Genomic DNA, 18,003 nt, shown 5'->3' on the forward strand with positions numbered 1-18,003 from the left:
ATCTTATAAGCAAAAACCTGTCCCTTCACTAAGCCGGTCCTTTTTAGTTACTGTTATTATTCACATATGCATTTTACAGTGATAGAGACAAGTTAGCTTGTTCAGCTTGATGGCTGTGTCAGGAATGTTGCTATGTGGCTGTGTTTCAGTGAAACATGCAGCAGTACTTATCCTCTTGATGTGTAGTCCATCTAAGCCACACAAAGTCCAACATATTATATAGTGAGCATACATGAGCCTGCAGAATAGGTCTAGTGGGGTTAGCATAGCCTGGCCCAGATACCTCCTGGAGTGCTGGCCCTTCTTTTGGTGCTTCCTCCTGAGCTGTGGCATCACTGCTGGCAAAGTGTAGCAGGCCTAGACTCCACAAACCCTTTCTAAGCTGTGACTGGACAGTTGCTGTATGGGTCCATTGTCAAGAACGTACAGGTAGACCTGAGGATTACACTTAAAACAGGATATATTTCACAGTTAACACTATTCATTGTTAGAATTAAAAACCTATCAATCCTGCATCAGCGGGTCAGTTTTTTGAATCCCATACAAGCTTATCTGCAGAACAAGTGACCCCACATGGTGTCCTGGCCCCCTACTGACTCTGATCCTTCTTTTCAGGTCCTTGTAAGTGTAGAAACACAGGAACACACCCCTCACCCACTACACAAAATTATGTTCACGCTTGAGTTATGAAACTGAGAACTCGATTGTCTATCGTCAGAGCGTTTGCTTTAAGATTACATAATGTCACTATAAGTTGTCACAACTCATTAACCTCATTGCCTCCTGGCTCCTAGGAACGCTTGGCTCTGTTTTACTCTGTGTCATAACAGTGTCGTTGAAGTCCTGCACACATTTCAACACCGCCCCCCGGCCCATGTGTACAGAGGAGGCTGTGTTTTGGGACCAAAGCTGGAGATGGGGCTGAACCATTGAAAAGATTTTGTCTAAGTTTCTAAAATATCCAGTAGGAAAATGTGTGAGTTCCTGTCGAGAGCGTTCTTAAGAGCTTGTTTCATACATGCAGTTTACTGTGGCTTTATCATCACTACAAGCACCTGTTGATTTGAAGTGAGACTGAGCCCTTTACCAAATTAGAGGAACTTATTTAAATAAAGATTGCAAATCCATTTTAAAAGGAAATCATTAATTAATCATTTGAGATAGCTGACAGAATAAGTAAATAGTAATAGTTAAATGACAAATTTAATGATGTATTTTTATAGAGGTTTATAGAATTATATATTATAGAATTATAAATTATTAATAAAGGAAAATACGCCATTCTGTTGCTTTTCTGCATCAAGGTTTTCGGTTACATTGTTGAATGTCACGCTTCATGTGGTTATCGTTTGAGTTTTTTATTCAGCCTTACATCACTGCATTACCCCTGGAGTAATTCCACAACATCTAATCTGTAAAATATCTTGGAGGGATTTAAAGCATTTTAAAAGGCTTAGCTGTCCTTTGGTATCATCGCTGTCTCGGCGGACTACTTTGAGCCCGAGTCCTGCCGCTGCGGTGATAAATTTCTAAATCTAGCCCAGGCCTGAATATTTCAATAAACGTAACCCCCTCCACTGTAAACAAATACCTTCTGAAGAGCCCCTAAATTTGGCCGAGCTGTGTATAAGAGGACTCAGGTTGGTATGTGCTGTGTATACAGTTTCTGCTGTATGAGTGGGTGTATGTGGTGTGTGTGTGGGGATATGAAGGAAGTTATCGTTTTTAGCACTACGTCCACAGTGTCTGAGCTGGTCTCTTTTCTCTTGCAGGTGACTGGGAGTGCTACCCACATGACCCCACTGTTTGGCATGTAAGTCACTATTTAATGTTTTTTTTTTTAATCAGCTTGAAAGGAAATAATAGTCATGTCAACGTTTATGTGCATGTACAGTAAATGCATGTATGACTTTGGTGCTAATTGCTGGAGCGATCTCTTTTCAGTCAGTAGCTCCTCTACTTTTCTTGCATATTTTGTTAATGTTTTGTTTGTTTTGTTTTTCTGCTCTTTTTTATTTATTCCAAAGAATCTATTAATATAAATCACATGATGTGATTTATGTGCCAGACAACTTTTCATAGGAAATATCTACCGGATCCTGGGTGTTTACACTAGCAAGCGTAAAGGCTTTTACAAAATGAATGTGACTGTTGTGTTATATCAATCAGTGACAGTGGTAAGCAAACTTTAGCTCATTTAGTCATTTAATGCTGGAGACTGTTGAAACTGTCGATCTTCTGTGATCCAACTGTAATTAAATGAGGGGAGAATGCATCAGATACGTGTTAGCCAAACTTGAGCTCATGTATTCCAAGTGTAGTTGTGCTAATAATTGCAACCTCAGATCAAATTCAGATGTAAATGCACCCTTGATGCATCAAGTTGCCACTCATACACATGTGCTCTTGAAATCTGATACGTATTTAGCTATTATATTAACAAATGCTGTGCATTATCGATCCATATGTATTTTTAACAATTTTAAAGGGAAACGTTTACTTGCTGCTGACAGTTAACACAGATATCAAATTAATGTCAAAGACAGTACTCAGGCAGATGGGATACACTGTAGACTTAATGACGTTTATTGTGTCTAAAATATCAGAATAAACATTATTAATAATATTATTAATTAATAATAAATATTTTAAAATGCTACACTCAACACTTATCCAATAGTAGCAGTAGTAGTTCCTTTTGAACACATGCAAAAGCAAGCAAAGGAAGTTGTGTATGTTTGTGTTTATGTCGTCTGAGTGTCAGTGTGTGCAACTGTACCTGTTTGCTGTTGTCTCCTGTTGCAGCATCCTGTAACCTGGCAGCCATCCAAGGAGGGAGACCATCTAATTGGACGAATCACCCTCAGCAAGAGGAGCGCTGCAATGCCTAAAGAAGCTGGGGCTCTGCTGGGGTTAAAGGTCAGAGTGTGGCTGAAAAACAGTCAACACAACGCATATATAGTGTGATATCATTGTTTTACAAACAGTATCAAGTTATTGTTGTTTACTCCTGATATGATGTATATGACTCTAATTTCTCTCTCTCTCTCTCTCTCTCTCTCTCTCTCTCTCTCTCTCTCTCTCTCTGTCTCTCTAGGTGGTGGGAGGCAGAGTAACAGAGTCAGGGAGATTAGGTGCCTTCATCACTAAAGTCAAGAAGGGCAGTCTGGCTGACGTGGTGGGACATCTTCGAGCAGGTAGTCTAAACCATCACACCAGTCACACTATTTGCAGGTCCTCACAAAGTCAGGAAAAAGTTGGTTTTGATTCCTCAGGGTTGGTGATAAACAGCAAAACACCATTTGCATATAACACAACCTTATATAGGCTAGATCTAATGTGGAAGTATAATGGCCTCCTCCACCGCTCCAATGGCCAGTGCAAAAATAAGTGGGAATCTTCCCAACATGAATTATGACAACTTTAAGGCATTTACAAGTACACTGGCCCTGGGTAATAATATATTACCTAAATGAAATGAATAAAACCCTCCCCAAAGCCAAACTTTTCCACAATGGTAAATAGATAAGGCTACGCTACACGATCGAAGGCCTTCTCAGCATCGAGTGAGATAATAAGACCTTGTATCTGATTAGAGTTTGTGTGCTGTATGATGTTAAGCTATTTCCTTATGTTGGTGAGAGAGTCTCTGTTTTTTTATAAAACTTGTCTTTTCTGGCCTAATTAAGAGTGGCAGGTAACCCTCAAGTCTTTTTGCCAATAGTTTAGAGAAAATTCTGCGGTCTACATTTGTTAAACTAATGGGATCATAGAAGCTTCATTTGTCATTTGGGTTTGTCTTTCTTAAGAGTTAACAGTATATTTGCTGAAGTCATGTAACAGGGAAGAGAACCTTTCATTACTGAATGTAGGTACGTATTTCAAAGAGGGCCTTTTAATGAATCCTGGAATATTTCATAGACCCCAGGGCCATATCCATCTGGTCTGGTCTACTCTGTAGGGATTTAATTGCTTTTATGATCTCCTCACTGGTTATTGGTCTTGTCCAAGAGCAGTTTTACCAGCCTCTGAAAGTGACAGAAGGTTAAGGTTAAGCTTTTTAACTCTGAGGAATAGTGTTTTTGATCAAAGTTTTTCATTATCATTACATTTTGGTCTCATAATGGTTTCATCCAGTTTCATCCTTTAATGAGGAGATAGCCTAGGGAGCCTTCACAAGCCCATAGCACCCTCATACAGTCTATCTAGCACCATTCTTGAGACAAAAAATGATCTAATTGGGAAAAGCTATGATTCGGATGAGAAAAGAAAGAATAATCCCTTTCTCCAGGGTGGAAGACCTTCCAACTGTAAGTCTGAACATACCTCCCTGGTGGCCTCTCACATATTTGCTGACAGGACTATATATTTGTGACCTGTTTCTGAAAATGTGTTTTTATTTGGGACAAATGGGCTTTGAGCTGGATAAGGAAGTTGGATGATGTAAGAAAGACTGCGACATGCGTTAATAAGAAACTCCAGCCATGCTTTAATTTGTTTTTTAAAACCTGTGGATAACCTTACACATCTCCAACCATCATGCCCAACTTGGTAAATATAACATGCCTTCATAATCACATGCAAAAGCATAATCACAAACAATTGCCCATGGAAATGCCTGTCTAATTTCAGGGGATGAGGTTTTGCAGTGGAATGGGAAGTTGTTACCAGGGGCGACTATGAAGGAAGTTTACAACATCATCCTAGAGTCTCAAGCTGAACCTCAAGTGGAGCTGGTGGTATCCAGGCCTATTGGGTAAGTCAGGAATGAAACGCAACCAATACGCTATTGGTGCCATATTTTAATATTTGTGAAAAATGCAACCTTTTAGTTTTATGAGTCAGTCACTAGTCTGTGTTTCATTGAATTTAACCCGTGCTTAAACAGGCAGTGTCGACTGAGGTTCTGACTCACAGTTGGCTGTCCTCAGATAAGACATTTTTTGTATTTTGACAGCAACTGTATGGCTGTATTCCAAATATTAAAAACACCCAGCCCATTACCTTCTGCTGGGGGCTGCCAGGTTTTGGCACACGAAATTTCCATTTTGTCTCATATGTCCCCTTTAAAAAAGCACTTGTGTTTATTCGTGGGATGGATTAAGGTGAATTATTACGGACCAAATAAAATCAGCTGTAAACTCCATTAAAGACAAGAAGTGAGTGCATCAGATGTTTTTGCTTGATGCCAAACTAGAATGAACTTGTGAGTGCAGTATGGATGCCTTTTGTTTGAAAGAGTCATTTGAGAGAATACAGAATTTTAGATTATGACTGAACACTCTTAATTCATAAATGTGTTTAGCCAGACACTGTTTAATTTGTTCTCTACAATTATTCCGGTCTATAAAGAAAACCATAATTTATTGATTGATTATTGAAATGCCATGGATGTAGTTCTACTAGCTTATTAAGCTGCTTTAACCCTAAGTAGATGTAACATAACAGTTTGAACTAAGTGGTGGAGTAGCCTGTCAGAGGGAAGTATTTATCATTCTGAGCAAACAGAAAATATGATTCTTTCTTTATCTGATTACGTTATTCTTGATCTGCTCTGGCTATTACTGAATGCCCTGAAGTCTCTGGTTATATATGTATAAATTTGATATTATTTATTATATTATTTATGTGCATTTAGTTTATGTGAGTAGGTTCAAACTACATTTTCAGGATCGACATGCTTGGATATATGATACATTTAGTGAGTTGTGATGTGAAAGTTAGATAAGGGCTTGTTTGTACACTCAAATATTGACACCCATTCAGCTTATCTCACTCCACTTCAAGAGCAAATATTATGTATCTTTAAAAAATTGTTAGTTAATTAATTTACAGGTCTGTTAAGTCTCCCTGAAAGAGTAATGTCATTAGGTACTAAGTATCCTTCACTGTGAAGTTCTTAGAGGAAGCTCTTAGAGAAAGCTCTTCAAAAGGTTTTGCTAGCAATTAATTGAAATGTATTAATCGAAAATGTCGTAATTTAACATTGTATTGAGTCTCCCATAATTAATAATTAATTGCATAATTCAGTCCAGAAAAAGTTCAAAGAAATTATTAAAAATTCATTTGGCAGTTAATCTCATTTTACACATTTGGCACTGGCTGTGCTCCAAGATCAGATGTAAAATCTGAATTCTAATGCGCACATTCACATGTTACTAAACTTTTATCCTGGAAAGACAAGTCAAACCTAAAATTCTGGATACTTCTGTGTACAATTGGATAATCTCATATAAATGATGTTATTGTTCAAGATGTTTTCAGTCCCACATGGAGTACCACAAGTTGTGCCTCAGTATTTTAACAAATAATTATTGCGAGTAAGATGAGCTCATTGTAATGGGTTGATATTAGACAGACAGTATTTCACAGTAAAATACTCACTGTTACTTCAAGATATTGTAGCTTATCATAAGATTTTACCTCACTGTCTCCTTGATGAAAAAAAAAGTTGAATGTATTAATTTCTCTCCAAACACTCGCGAAGGGTGTGTAGAAAATATCAGTAAGTAATCTGCCCATTTTTTTTAGGACTTCTCTCACGCATATGGAAACAGTTTTGGTTTTGCTGGTGCCATTTTGCATCTCTGAATGAACTGAACTAAATCCTATTTAGCAGGGATGCCAATTGATGCAAATATTAGTGTTGTGAAAATTGCTGAAATTTGTAATTTCCAACTAAACTAAACTGAAAACTGACTTGACCAGATGCAAAATGGCCAATGGGAAATGTCCATCAATGTAGTATTGCTTTTGCAAACTTTTTACGCTGGTATGGGATTCCTCTTTTTTTTTACTCCTGAGGATCCCAAAGTAAAATCTAGCAGCGTTAAATAAAAATTCTCTTTTCTACTCTTATCTTAATCCCTTGGTTTGAAAATTGGGACATTGGGCTTTATAAAGCAAACAATATTTATTTTATTTCATTTACATATTTTTAAGTTTTTTATTTTGGAATGTGCTCCAAGGCAGCCTAGTGTCCATGAAACACTTATCAGTTTAATGTTTAAATTTAAAATCCAAAGTGGAAATATAAAATTTGAAATAGTTCAACATTTTGCTTTCTTTCTGAGTGAAATGATAAAATAGGAATCAATCTCATTTTCTTACATAGGACCCAGGAGGCGATTACCCTAGCTGCTTCCAGTATTTATGCTAAGCTAGGCTAACCACATCCCAAATCCAGCTCTGTACTTAACGTATCTAACTCTTAGAAAGAAAGTGAATAAGTGTAAATTATAAAATGTTGAACTATTACTTTAAAGGAAATATTGCTGAATATCAGTTTTTTGGGGTCTAACAAAAGCCCTCCATCATGTGGTGGAGTTGCAACACTGAAACACTGAACTTTTCCAGTTTTCAAATTTTGAATTTAAATTAACAAAGTACACTGATAAGAGTTACATTGATTGTCATGCTTTCTTTATATTACATGAAGCTGATACAGTGGATTCTGGTGTTTCCCATGGGATCCTTAATTGTGGTGTGGACAGAATTGAGCTACAGTATGGGCAGAAGCCTGCTGGTGTTCATCCATTGTTATTTCAGATGATGATTGGCCTGAGAAAAATACCTGAATGAGTCTGGGAAACACTTCAGTCATGAGAAGAGCTTGGCTCTACTCACACCTTCCCTTCCTTTTCCTTCTCCATGTTTTTTGATCATGCAACATTTCAGTCTCAAATAACGTTTAATTACAGTGCTACTTTCTTCCAGTAAACTGCTGCTACATTAATATGCATGTGTGCCTGTGCATCAAGAACACTGCTAACTTTATTTAATCCAGTTAGAAGTTAGTAAGAGAGTGACTGACACGTGTCTTTGCTGCTTCTTTTTCAGTGATATCCCAAGAATCCCCGATACGTCCCACCCTCCATTAGAATCTAGTAGGTATCATGGGATGTTTGAATATCTCTATAATCTTATCTGTCTGTATTTCTCTGTGGCTGATTTTCTGTCTCATGCATACTGTTAACTTTTTCTGATATGAACCATTTTGGGGAAGATGTTAAGGTTCATATAGTGCAGTTTCATACCACTAGTTTCCTTCTAAGCGGTACAAGGAAACTAGTGGCTAAAAGTGCATGAGGATTTACACTTTGATACATGAACATATGCACAGCTTACAGTGAGAAAAAGTTTGATTGTATGCATTTGTGATGTATGAATTTCACATAAACTTTTTGGGAAACTTAATTATTTGTTAAATATTTCTAAGTCAGCAGTCAAATTTGAGCAAATTTGGGTCATTGACCAATTTTACTGTTTTGCACTAAAGGTCAGATTTCCTTGAGTTGTAATCCTTTCCACTGAAGCATTCAGATGACACTCAGGTAGATTTGATCTACTCATCAGAGGCTGGTTCAAGTAGCTCAACTTGCAGCCACTGTTCACGTGTTGTAAATAAGGCTGTGCCCCAAGTTTCCAGCAGATCATTGCTTAATAAGTAACACTGTGATAGTGAGAAAAATGGCATCAGAATGTTAAGTTTGTTATAGATATTTTTAATTTAAGCAATTTTGGTGTCATATTTAATAGCAAAGTCTCTCAGATTAAGCCTCTATAATTCTTAAGTCGACTTTTGTCTTTAATTTTTCATAACTTTAATCAGTCAGATATATCAGTGAAGAATTTAAGCTGTGTGCAGAACCCTGACATACTTTAAAGTAGCTGGAAATTAACATATGTCTTACATCTGTGGTGGATGTCAAAAGTGAGAAAATAGGCTTCTACATAAGTCATTACTCAAGATAATATTTGATCACACAACCTTTTTATAAGGTGTCTGTGGCCCCAGTACTTCTAAACAAACAGCTATTGGGCTCAAAGTAGGACAGGAGCTTGGTAATTTGTCACCCTGACAGGTTAACTGTGGAATAGTCTGTTCTTTTTTAATGTGATGCTTTCAAAGTAAAGGAGCTGTTAATGCTGGATTACATAAATATGAACACCCTTTTCATTTTAGCGTTGGCCCCGGTTGGGCCAGAATATCCCTCCTCTCTTACTTACATACCTCACTAATTTTTCCTCTGACTCTTGTCAAGACTTGACTTTTTTGTCCCCTCTGAAATAAACCTGACATTCTCTTTTGTCTTCATAGCAGGTTCCAGTTCTTTTGAGTCACAGAAGATGGAGAGACCGTCCTTAAATGTCCTATCTCCCTCCAGTCCCGGGATGCTCCAAGACGCTCCACAGTTAATGCCAGGGCAACTCTCAGTGAGTGTGTGCAACTTTGAGTGTGTTCGGCTGTTGATGTGTTGAAAAGCATGCAGCATCAGATTTGTTTTGTATGTCTCTCGTTCAGGTGAAGCTGTGGTATGACAAAGTGGGTCACCAGCTAATAGTCAACGTGCTGCAGGCGGTAGAGCTTCCGCTTCGGCCTGATGGGCGTCCCAGGAGCCCCTACGTCAAAATGTACTTCCTCCCTGACCGCAGGTAATCCAACCACCCCTTGACTTGGGCTCCTATAGATGAATAACAGTAGACTGCTTATGCACATTGCTTGAACATGAAATGTTGGTGGTTACATCAGGATCATAAAAGATTATAGATGAATCAGAGCTGCACAATAATCAGTGAAAAGAAAGTGTAAATTCATTATTTCTCCAGTCTACAGACGATAAAAACTATTCAAATGCACTATCACCATCACCCTCGGGTTTCTGAAGCCTGGATTTAATATTTAGTGCCATAAATTTTAATTGATTGGAGCCATAAAACTTGGGCAAAGGTGATGAAGCCAAGGTAGGATAAGCACACAGCTGGCTATGATATACTGAGAGACCTCCTTATTTCAACTAAAAAAAACAGTGCTTAAAAATACAAAACAAAAACTACAAACAATAAAGTATATATTCAGTTAACTTAACAATGGAGACCTCGGCATGTTGTGTAAAACACTGATTGACAGTTTAGGGTTTTCCCCATGAAGAGGATACTGTATCTTCAAAGTTTAGTTAGAAGCAGCATCTAGTGGAAGTTTGAGGAACTGCATGTTACAACACCTCAACTGGTGCTGGTACAAATATGTTAACTGTAACCTCAGCTAAATGTTACCTGTAAATGCACTCCAGTTTATATAAGTTAAATAAGTGGAGCAAATTTGGATGAACAAGGCACAAGCAGGCTTGTGATTTAGCGTCTAGGAAGCTTTGGTTATTTCTTTTAACCATAGGACAAGTAATAAAAGGGAGTCCACTAAAAAGGGTACTTCATTGGCAGAGTATGTACTTTGTTTAACACAGTGACAAGAGCAAACGAAGGACAAAAGCAGTGAAAAAGACCTGTGAGCCCAAGTGGAACCAGACATTCGTCTATACTCACGTCCATCGCAGGGATTTCCGCAACCACATGCTGGAGCTGACCGTGTGGGACCAACCCAGGTCACCAGAAGAAGACAGCACCTTTATGGGAGAGGTACCACACACACAAACACACACACACGAAATGCCAGACAATGGATGTAAGGGAAGCAGATGTAAAAGCTTTTCTCATATACTTTCATGTGCTCGTAGAATCAACAGTATTGAGCAGTAGCACATTTATTAACTATGTGGATTTTTGACTCGAACAGATCCTGATAGAGCTGGAGACGGCCTTACTGGACGACAAGCCTCACTGGTATCCACTCCAAACCCACGACATCTCATCCATACCACTGCCCCGGGCCTCCCCGTACCTGCCCCGACGACACACAGACACCCCTGGCAAGAAGCTGCAGCGTAAGTCTAAGACTATGTGTGTGTGTCTGTGTATGCATATAATTTTGTATATACTGTATATGTACAATCTTTTTCATATCCTCTGTGTGAGTGTGCATGCACTCATCACTGTGTAAGAGAGAAAAGGTTGTGCATGGTTTACTATCAGTTAACTTATATGTATAACATGTATGTCAATGTAAACGTCTGTTTTTGCTACCCTTCCCTAATACTGCTTTTGTGCCTGGATGCGTGCATGCGTATATATGTGTATGGTGTATATACACATCTATGTGTGTCTGTGTATGTGTGTGTGTCTATGACTGTTTAGGTTCTCAGCGTGTAACAGAGCCTGAATTTGATGAGGGTACAGCAGTAGTGTCTAAAGGTGGGTGGGGACTGTTTTCAAGTGTGACATGCAGTGTGTCCCAAAGCTTGTATTTTTATTTGTGCTGTTGTTCTGGGGGTTTGCTTTGCTGGAGCAAGTGTTTGGGATCACATTTCATTTTTGTATGGAGTAAGTTTTGTGCCAAATTGTGTTCTACAAATGACAAGCAGCCTTACATTCTCTGCATATTGTCAAATTTGAACTGAAATGGAAATCAAGGCTAACAGGTCACCACAAACAGATCAGTGTGTATGGGAAACACTGTTGTGTTTGCAGACATGTTGGCATGGAGTGGAAACCATGCAGGCTCCATGCTGAGGCATTGTCCTGCCTCATATGAGCTCTGAAAAGAGTCTCATCTAAAATATAATTTGAAGATGTTAATATTCTAATCATTTGCAAACTAAAAGATAAAGCACCACAATGTATGCTGAAACTTTTTGTTCTGTGGGCTGTATACTGTGAAAGTCTGTGTCTGAGTGTCTGTCTTCGTATGTGGAGCTGGACTGGAGCACGTACAGATTTGTTGACAAATCCAGGCTATTATAAGAATAAGATGACATATTTCTCTGATGATAAGCTCTTATTATAAACTAAATGAACTGGATTTAATTGTCTAATATTCTGATTACATATCATGAAGTTATGTGAGAAAAAAAGAAGAAGAATTGTTATTAATTTCGAGGGTTTAGCATCAGTGTTCTTTGCTATAAGTACCATTTCACTGTGACAAGTAAAATGTGGTGCGAATACCTGTGTGTCTAACACAATTCCACATCAAAGTGAAAAGCATAATCTTATTGGATTTTAGTGTAGAATTTAAATGCGTTATAATGGATATTTTGGACACTTTAAAATTCCAAATGTATTGAATTATTTTATGATATTTAATTGGCCAAACACAGATATGTTGAATATCTGTTCACAGTATCAATCACGAATATCAGCTCTATCAGTCGAGCCCTGTGGTGTATCTGTATTTATTGTTAATGAGGGCTCAAGTTAAACAGAGAGACAGGAGGGACGGAAAAAATGCACCACATCACTTTCACCAACTTTTTGCTTTTAATTTACATGCATGGTAGGAATAAATGAAAAACCTTGGTAGCACTTCCTGAAGTGAAGCTAACAGCCCACTCCGAGCTTTGAGGTGCTGTTCTCTTGGAAATGATGCCAGTGACCTTGGAGTCACAACAAAGCCTGACACAGCCGCACAGATCCTTTCAAGGCTGATCAGTCTCTCTATTTTTATTTTTATCCTCAGAGATAGTTCTGCCACACCACCAAAGTTTCTTTTTTACTACATTTTAAAAATACAGCACACAGTAATGAAAAATAGCCTGCTGCTGTTCTATTATTAGGATAGTCTTTTAATAGCCTATATCCTTGAGACAGATTGTTGTGTTGTAGTTGCCGTACAGTATTTTCAGTGGTACCAGTATCTATGCTAACATGTTAGCATAGTTAGCATGTCAACTTAAACATTATTAAACACTTTGGCATACTGGGCTCGCATGTTCTGTGGTAGGAGGGCACTAACATGATTTTAAAACTTTAAACCATTAAAAAGTTGAATTATTAGACAATGGATTGAACATTTATCTAGACTGTAGATAATATATACACTGGCATTTAATGTGGTGTGTAATAAGAGACTGTACAGAAACAACATTGCAAATATATATATATTTTCACAGCAGGGAGAGTCTCTTCCTGACTATTAACCATGTTCTAATCTACCACGATGCTTCAGACCATATTACTGAAGCCAGTATTAAGGTTTTATCACTCATAAAGGTCCACAAATCTCCTCAGTTCAGACATAAGGATCCTAAGGATATATTGCATGCTCCATATACAGTTCCACCTTAACCTGTACTGTTTTTGTTTTCATACTCTTTTTTTGAATTTGCCATCATCTTCCTCTCAGACTCAGAGGTCACGATGCAGTCTACAGTTTTTCAGTTGCTAAAGTCTCTTCTCTTTCATTTGCCATGATTAAACAAAGGGCTTCTGTAAATTATGTTTTTTCCATTGATGTCAACATTTCTGTTCACTCATCCATTTACTTATGACTGTGTATGTATATGTGTGTGTGTGCACATGCATGGCTATTCTCACACAGCAGCAGATGGGCGTGGCAGGGAGAGGCAACGGGAGCCCACGTCTACTCTGGAGGTGCCAGAGCAGCAGAGGACTCCCACCCACCATGTACGATCCCGCTCGGTCTCCCCACACCGCGAGGAGCAGGGGCGCATCCGGTCACGGCCACCCAACGTTCCCACTCAGAGGTAAGAGCTGGTTGGACGTTGAAGACAAGATGAGAAATTAATCCATTTATTTTTGCCAAAATGTGAGTTAATACATTGCTTTGAATTTTTTGCTCACCTGTGACACAGTTATGTAGAAGGAGATGGAAGAGCATACACTAACTGTTAGTCCTAGAGGCGGGTGGTATGGGCTGATGCCTGATGATGATAACTAATAAAGGACCAACAGCAACCTGGGGAGGAGAAACTGGTCACTTGTAAGAGGTAAAAGCAACACGGCAGATAGAGGGAGGAAGAAGGAGAGAGTTTGTTGGAAGGCAGCGAACAGTCCATCTACTAATGAAATGTCTGTCTGATGCAGAACACACAGTCCTGCCAGCTCTGCTTTTACTGGCTGAGCCAAATGAGCCCTGCCAAGAGTCTGCTGAAATGCTGCCCGACCGCTAACCTGACATAAGCCTGTCTTTCTTTCTTTCTTTCTTTCTTTCTTTCTTTCTTTCTTTCTTTCTTTCTTTCTGTCTTTCTTTCTTTCTGTCTTTCAGGAGTTTGGATGATGAACTTCCTCACGCTCGTCGTTCTCGTTCTCCGACCCGCTACTACGACGCTGCCAGAGGTCGCCACCAGGAGGAGGAGTACCTGGATGACAGGTGTGTGTCTCTGTGTGAGCATCACTTGTGATGTATCTAATTAGAATAAATGTCACCGGAGTAGTTTCCAGTGTCAGAAAAATTATTCTCTGACCGGATTTTGTCGTGTAGTATAATGAAGGCTTATTTGTGTGCAGAGTTGGAGTGAGACGGTAAATTTTTATTTTTTGTCTGCTGCAGAGAGATTTAGTTTCTGCCTTAAAGTGTGAATGCTTGTCAGTAGCTTTACTAAAACTTTATTTTATCAAACAGGTTAACTTCTTTTGTTTACCGTTAGTTTTTTAAAGAATATTTCCTGATTTTGTTTTAAGCCCTTTCTTTCCTAAACTCCTGACTCTGTTTTCTTTGGGCCTCGGGCCAAGTTTGGTGAAGAAACTATTCATTGAATGTGAAAGTGACTTGAGAACCGTGTTTAGACAAAAAGGCTTTGGTTGCAAAAATCTGTGGCATTTCAGCAAAATCTGTGGCATTTAATGCTTGTGTGTGTGTGTGTGTGTGTGTATAGCAATCAGCGACAGCTTCTCTTTCCTATTCACCCTCTTCTCCTTCTGCTCTTCTGGTTTTTTGACTGTTGTTAATTTCCTCATGTGTCATCCATCCCCATGGTAACGACAGTGAGATCATCATGATCCACCAGTCAATGCGAGGCAAAAGTGCTGAGTGCCTCCACACCAGGTAAACTAGCTCATCATGACATTTTGTTTACGTTTTGGTTCTGGATCTGTTCTAGTTTTATGTGTGCAGTATTTTTATTATGATTGTCTCTCTTTACAAGTTTATTTAAAAAGTTGCGTCACTGAATACTTTATAGAAAGGGATGAAAGTTGATTATAATATATATATATATATATATATATATATATCGTATTCTACTGAAACCAAGGCTCTTTTGCTTGTGTAAAAGTAAAATAAGTGTTGTTAAAGTAAATTGTGTGTCATTTGAAGTATCTACAGAACATCATTGAAACAGGGCAAGGCGAAGGCAAAACACACTTAAGCAGAGGTAAAATTATGGACTTTGGCTGGCGATAGTCTGTATTTTTCTTCTTGTCAACAGATCCCATTATAAAATACCAACAATGTCTTCATTTCCCATTTCTCAACACTTTTCAACTTCCCTACCCTGCCTGTGGCTCTCAGCCCCCAGTCCATTTGTTTCTACTGGAATCTTTAAAAGCTGCTTAGGAATATGTAGATTCGATTTTTAGAATAGCTATGAAAATCCTTTAAACAGCTGGATACTGTAGTTTTTAGCAACTGATACTTTTTCTGTATGGATTATTACACATGAAGCACTACTCTGAGGAATAAGATATATCAGGCTTTGGATACACACAGAATAGGTGTTAGTAGGATGCATTTATTTTTGGTTTTGGCTCAGGCTGGTTCTTCAGAGAAGAATTCTAACAAGTCAATTAGTTCTAGAAAGTGACAACACAAACAGAAGTGTTAACTTTCTACTTTCTCAACAATGTAAATGTCAGTTGTACTACTGCCTCAGATCCACAAGAGGACAGTACAGGACCACGCTTGCAATCCAGCTGTGATTCTCAGGAGGCAGCTATTCTTCAACCAGGCCAACAGTCCAGCTTGTTAGAGCCAGAAGCAATGCAAAGTGCTTGTCCAGCAACTGGACATTCATTCACTCTGGACCTCTGGATGTGGAGTAAAAATCAGTCTGCCAATTTTGTCTTTGATTTGATCACTTGATTAAAGTGTCTGAGAGGTCTCGTCTCTGCACTCTGTTCCCATATCCTGATGAGATATCAACACACTTAACATTTGTTTATTACATGCACTGTCGTCATTTCCACTTGGGTCTTAGTTTGCTATTTAAGCACACAGCCGGAGAGGTAAGTTACACTCTTGAGAGCACATCTGTATGTTTCATTAAATGCAGATAAATGTTTTCCTGATATAACCATCCCTCTCTGTTACAAACCTAATAAGCTAGTTACATTTTCCATTTGTACTTTCTATACACACAGATGTGTTTGAAGGAGGACAGTATTTTTAAGCGTGTCAGCTGAGATAAGAGGTGGCTTTGATGCTCGTATACCTGTCACGCCGTGATGCAGTTCTACTCGCTTACACTGCAAAAACGCAGAAGCTTAACCAGTGATTTTTGCCAGGAGCACACTGTTTAGAAACATGTTAGACGACAGCATGTTGACTGCTGTGAAGAAATAACTGAAACATGAAATCTATCCTTTGATAGTACAGTAAACATTGATTAAATCACCTAATGGGCCAAATTAATTTGTTCTCTTTGAACAAGCTTAACTGACAGTATCTTCAAATAAACTAAACAACATACTACATGATATAGAAAATCTCTGGCTAAGTGGCACTTCTTTTTCCCTGTAGAACGTTTTCTGTTGTCCAAACGCTCCCACACACTTGTTTTTTCTCCTCTTCCACCTGATCCTCCCATTTTCCTACTTCTGTTTGCCGCATGCATGCTAACATCAGGAGATCTACTAGGCACGATAACACACTGCCACCTAAGATGCCACTTTTGTTCAACGGTATCCACAAACACACAAACAGGTAAGTCTACAGACAAAGCTTCAGTGTGCCTCAAATGAACAAAATGTGTCTAAAGGTATTCTCTGTTTTCCCATTTCAAATTTTTATTGAAACAATATGCTCAGTGTTACTGAACACACTGAATGTTGTAGAAGTAGTTAGACTTTAGAGATCACAGTTAGTTGAAAAAATGACCATGTTACATTTCTGAGTTTTGTGAGTGTGGAAGAAACCAAGTTACGACCGGCCCCACCACGCTTATAGTTTTATTTCATGGGAGCTGCACTTCTAATCACAAGGTTTCAGCCTCTACTAGCCAGTGTTGTAGTTGTTGGTGATTTGTCTTTAAATATGGAAAAGAATCCTGCAGAGCACACTTTGTTTTAGGCCAGACATGACGTTGGACATGACGTCATGACTTGGGCTCTCAGGTTTATGTTATGGACCTATAAACTGACCTATAGTGTAAATGTGAATTGATTTAAGCTGCAGTTTGTATTATAAGCTTTCTCGTAAGTATAATATTTAGCTTCTGCCTGCTGTTAGTGACGCATGTAAAATAATTTTCGTCCCTGTGATTGGATCTTTGGGTCCACCAGTTGGGTGCGCCTTGGTAGTGGACTTCTACCCTTAAGTTTATATGTACTTTTGCATTTTATGTAAGCAACAGAAATTTTCAAACACAGTTGTTCATCTTTTCTATTAATAAAACAACCAGGACAGCTTCAGGCCGATCCAAGTCATGGCAGCACTCCAACTATGAGTCCCCTAAAATTGTTTATGAAATAAAATAAATGGGGCTTTCACTTATGGAACCATGCGTACCCAAAAAAAGCTCCTCCTACTTTGAAACTCGATGGCCACGCTTGAAGACAGGCCAAAAAGTCTGCCATCATCCCAACTCACACATCACATTGCCTCTCTAATCTCCCTCCAAGAATTCTGTCTTTGTAGTCTTGATACAAACAATCATACAAATACAGACAATGGTGCACACTTTTCAACAGTTTTCCTCAAAGGAAGAAAAAAGGATACACAAAAAAAAAATGATGGAAGTACTTCTGCAAAGAACACTTGAGGGAGAAGTTCAAACCATGACTGCTTTGCTGCCTTTTCCAGTGTTGGAGAGGACCTTTCAGACGCTGTCAGACAATCTCACAGTCACTTCATGTGAAGCATACTGAGGCCTTTAGACCTTTTGTGGTGCCAGTATGATTTTTTCAGTGGAGAAGCACTTACTCCTTTTGTCGTAGTTAAATTTCATAATATTAGAGTTAGAATATTGACAAAACTGTACACATTTATAGTATGGATGGAGTCACACAAGCTTGCAGTCTTCAGAGGCCTGTGGACGTCTTTTTCTGTGAGTATTTTCACAGCAGGAGGGGCTTCGGAGATCAGTTTCTATCTCGGCTTTCTTCTCTTTACTTTGTTTCATTTACAAATGCATGCCGTTGAAATTTTCATCT

General features: G+C 38.6%; 1 protein-coding gene across 4 annotated transcripts in view; it reads left to right on the forward strand.

Moving 5' to 3' along the window:
• Positions 1-18,003, forward strand: part of LOC121189265 (regulating synaptic membrane exocytosis protein 1-like) — an 84,750-nt gene that overhangs the window by 52,395 nt on the left and 14,352 nt on the right. Inside the window, exons 7-21 of one of the 4 annotated variants that reach the window (XM_041049218.1) lie at positions 1,773-1,813; positions 2,806-2,919; positions 3,098-3,197; positions 4,633-4,756; positions 6,488-6,505; positions 7,840-7,886; positions 9,101-9,216; positions 9,305-9,435; positions 10,245-10,416; positions 10,574-10,721; positions 11,032-11,088; positions 13,214-13,379; positions 13,901-14,005; positions 14,621-14,680; positions 16,478-16,555. In XM_041049218.1, coding sequence (XP_040905152.1) covers positions 1,773-1,813; positions 2,806-2,919; positions 3,098-3,197; positions 4,633-4,756; positions 6,488-6,505; positions 7,840-7,886; positions 9,101-9,216; positions 9,305-9,435; positions 10,245-10,416; positions 10,574-10,721; positions 11,032-11,088; positions 13,214-13,379; positions 13,901-14,005; positions 14,621-14,680; positions 16,478-16,555 — 1,477 coding nt within the window. The remainder of the gene's footprint in view (positions 1-1,772; positions 1,814-2,805; positions 2,920-3,097; positions 3,198-4,632; positions 4,757-6,487; positions 6,506-7,839; positions 7,887-9,100; positions 9,217-9,304; positions 9,436-10,244; positions 10,417-10,573; positions 10,722-11,031; positions 11,089-13,213; positions 13,380-13,900; positions 14,006-14,620; positions 14,681-16,477; positions 16,556-18,003) is intronic. The other 3 variants (XM_041049216.1, XM_041049217.1, XM_041049220.1) reach the window with 3 other exon arrangements.

This window comes from Toxotes jaculatrix, chromosome 11 (assembly GCF_017976425.1).
Source record: "Toxotes jaculatrix isolate fToxJac2 chromosome 11, fToxJac2.pri, whole genome shotgun sequence".
NCBI lineage: Eukaryota > Metazoa > Chordata > Actinopteri > Toxotidae > Toxotes > Toxotes jaculatrix.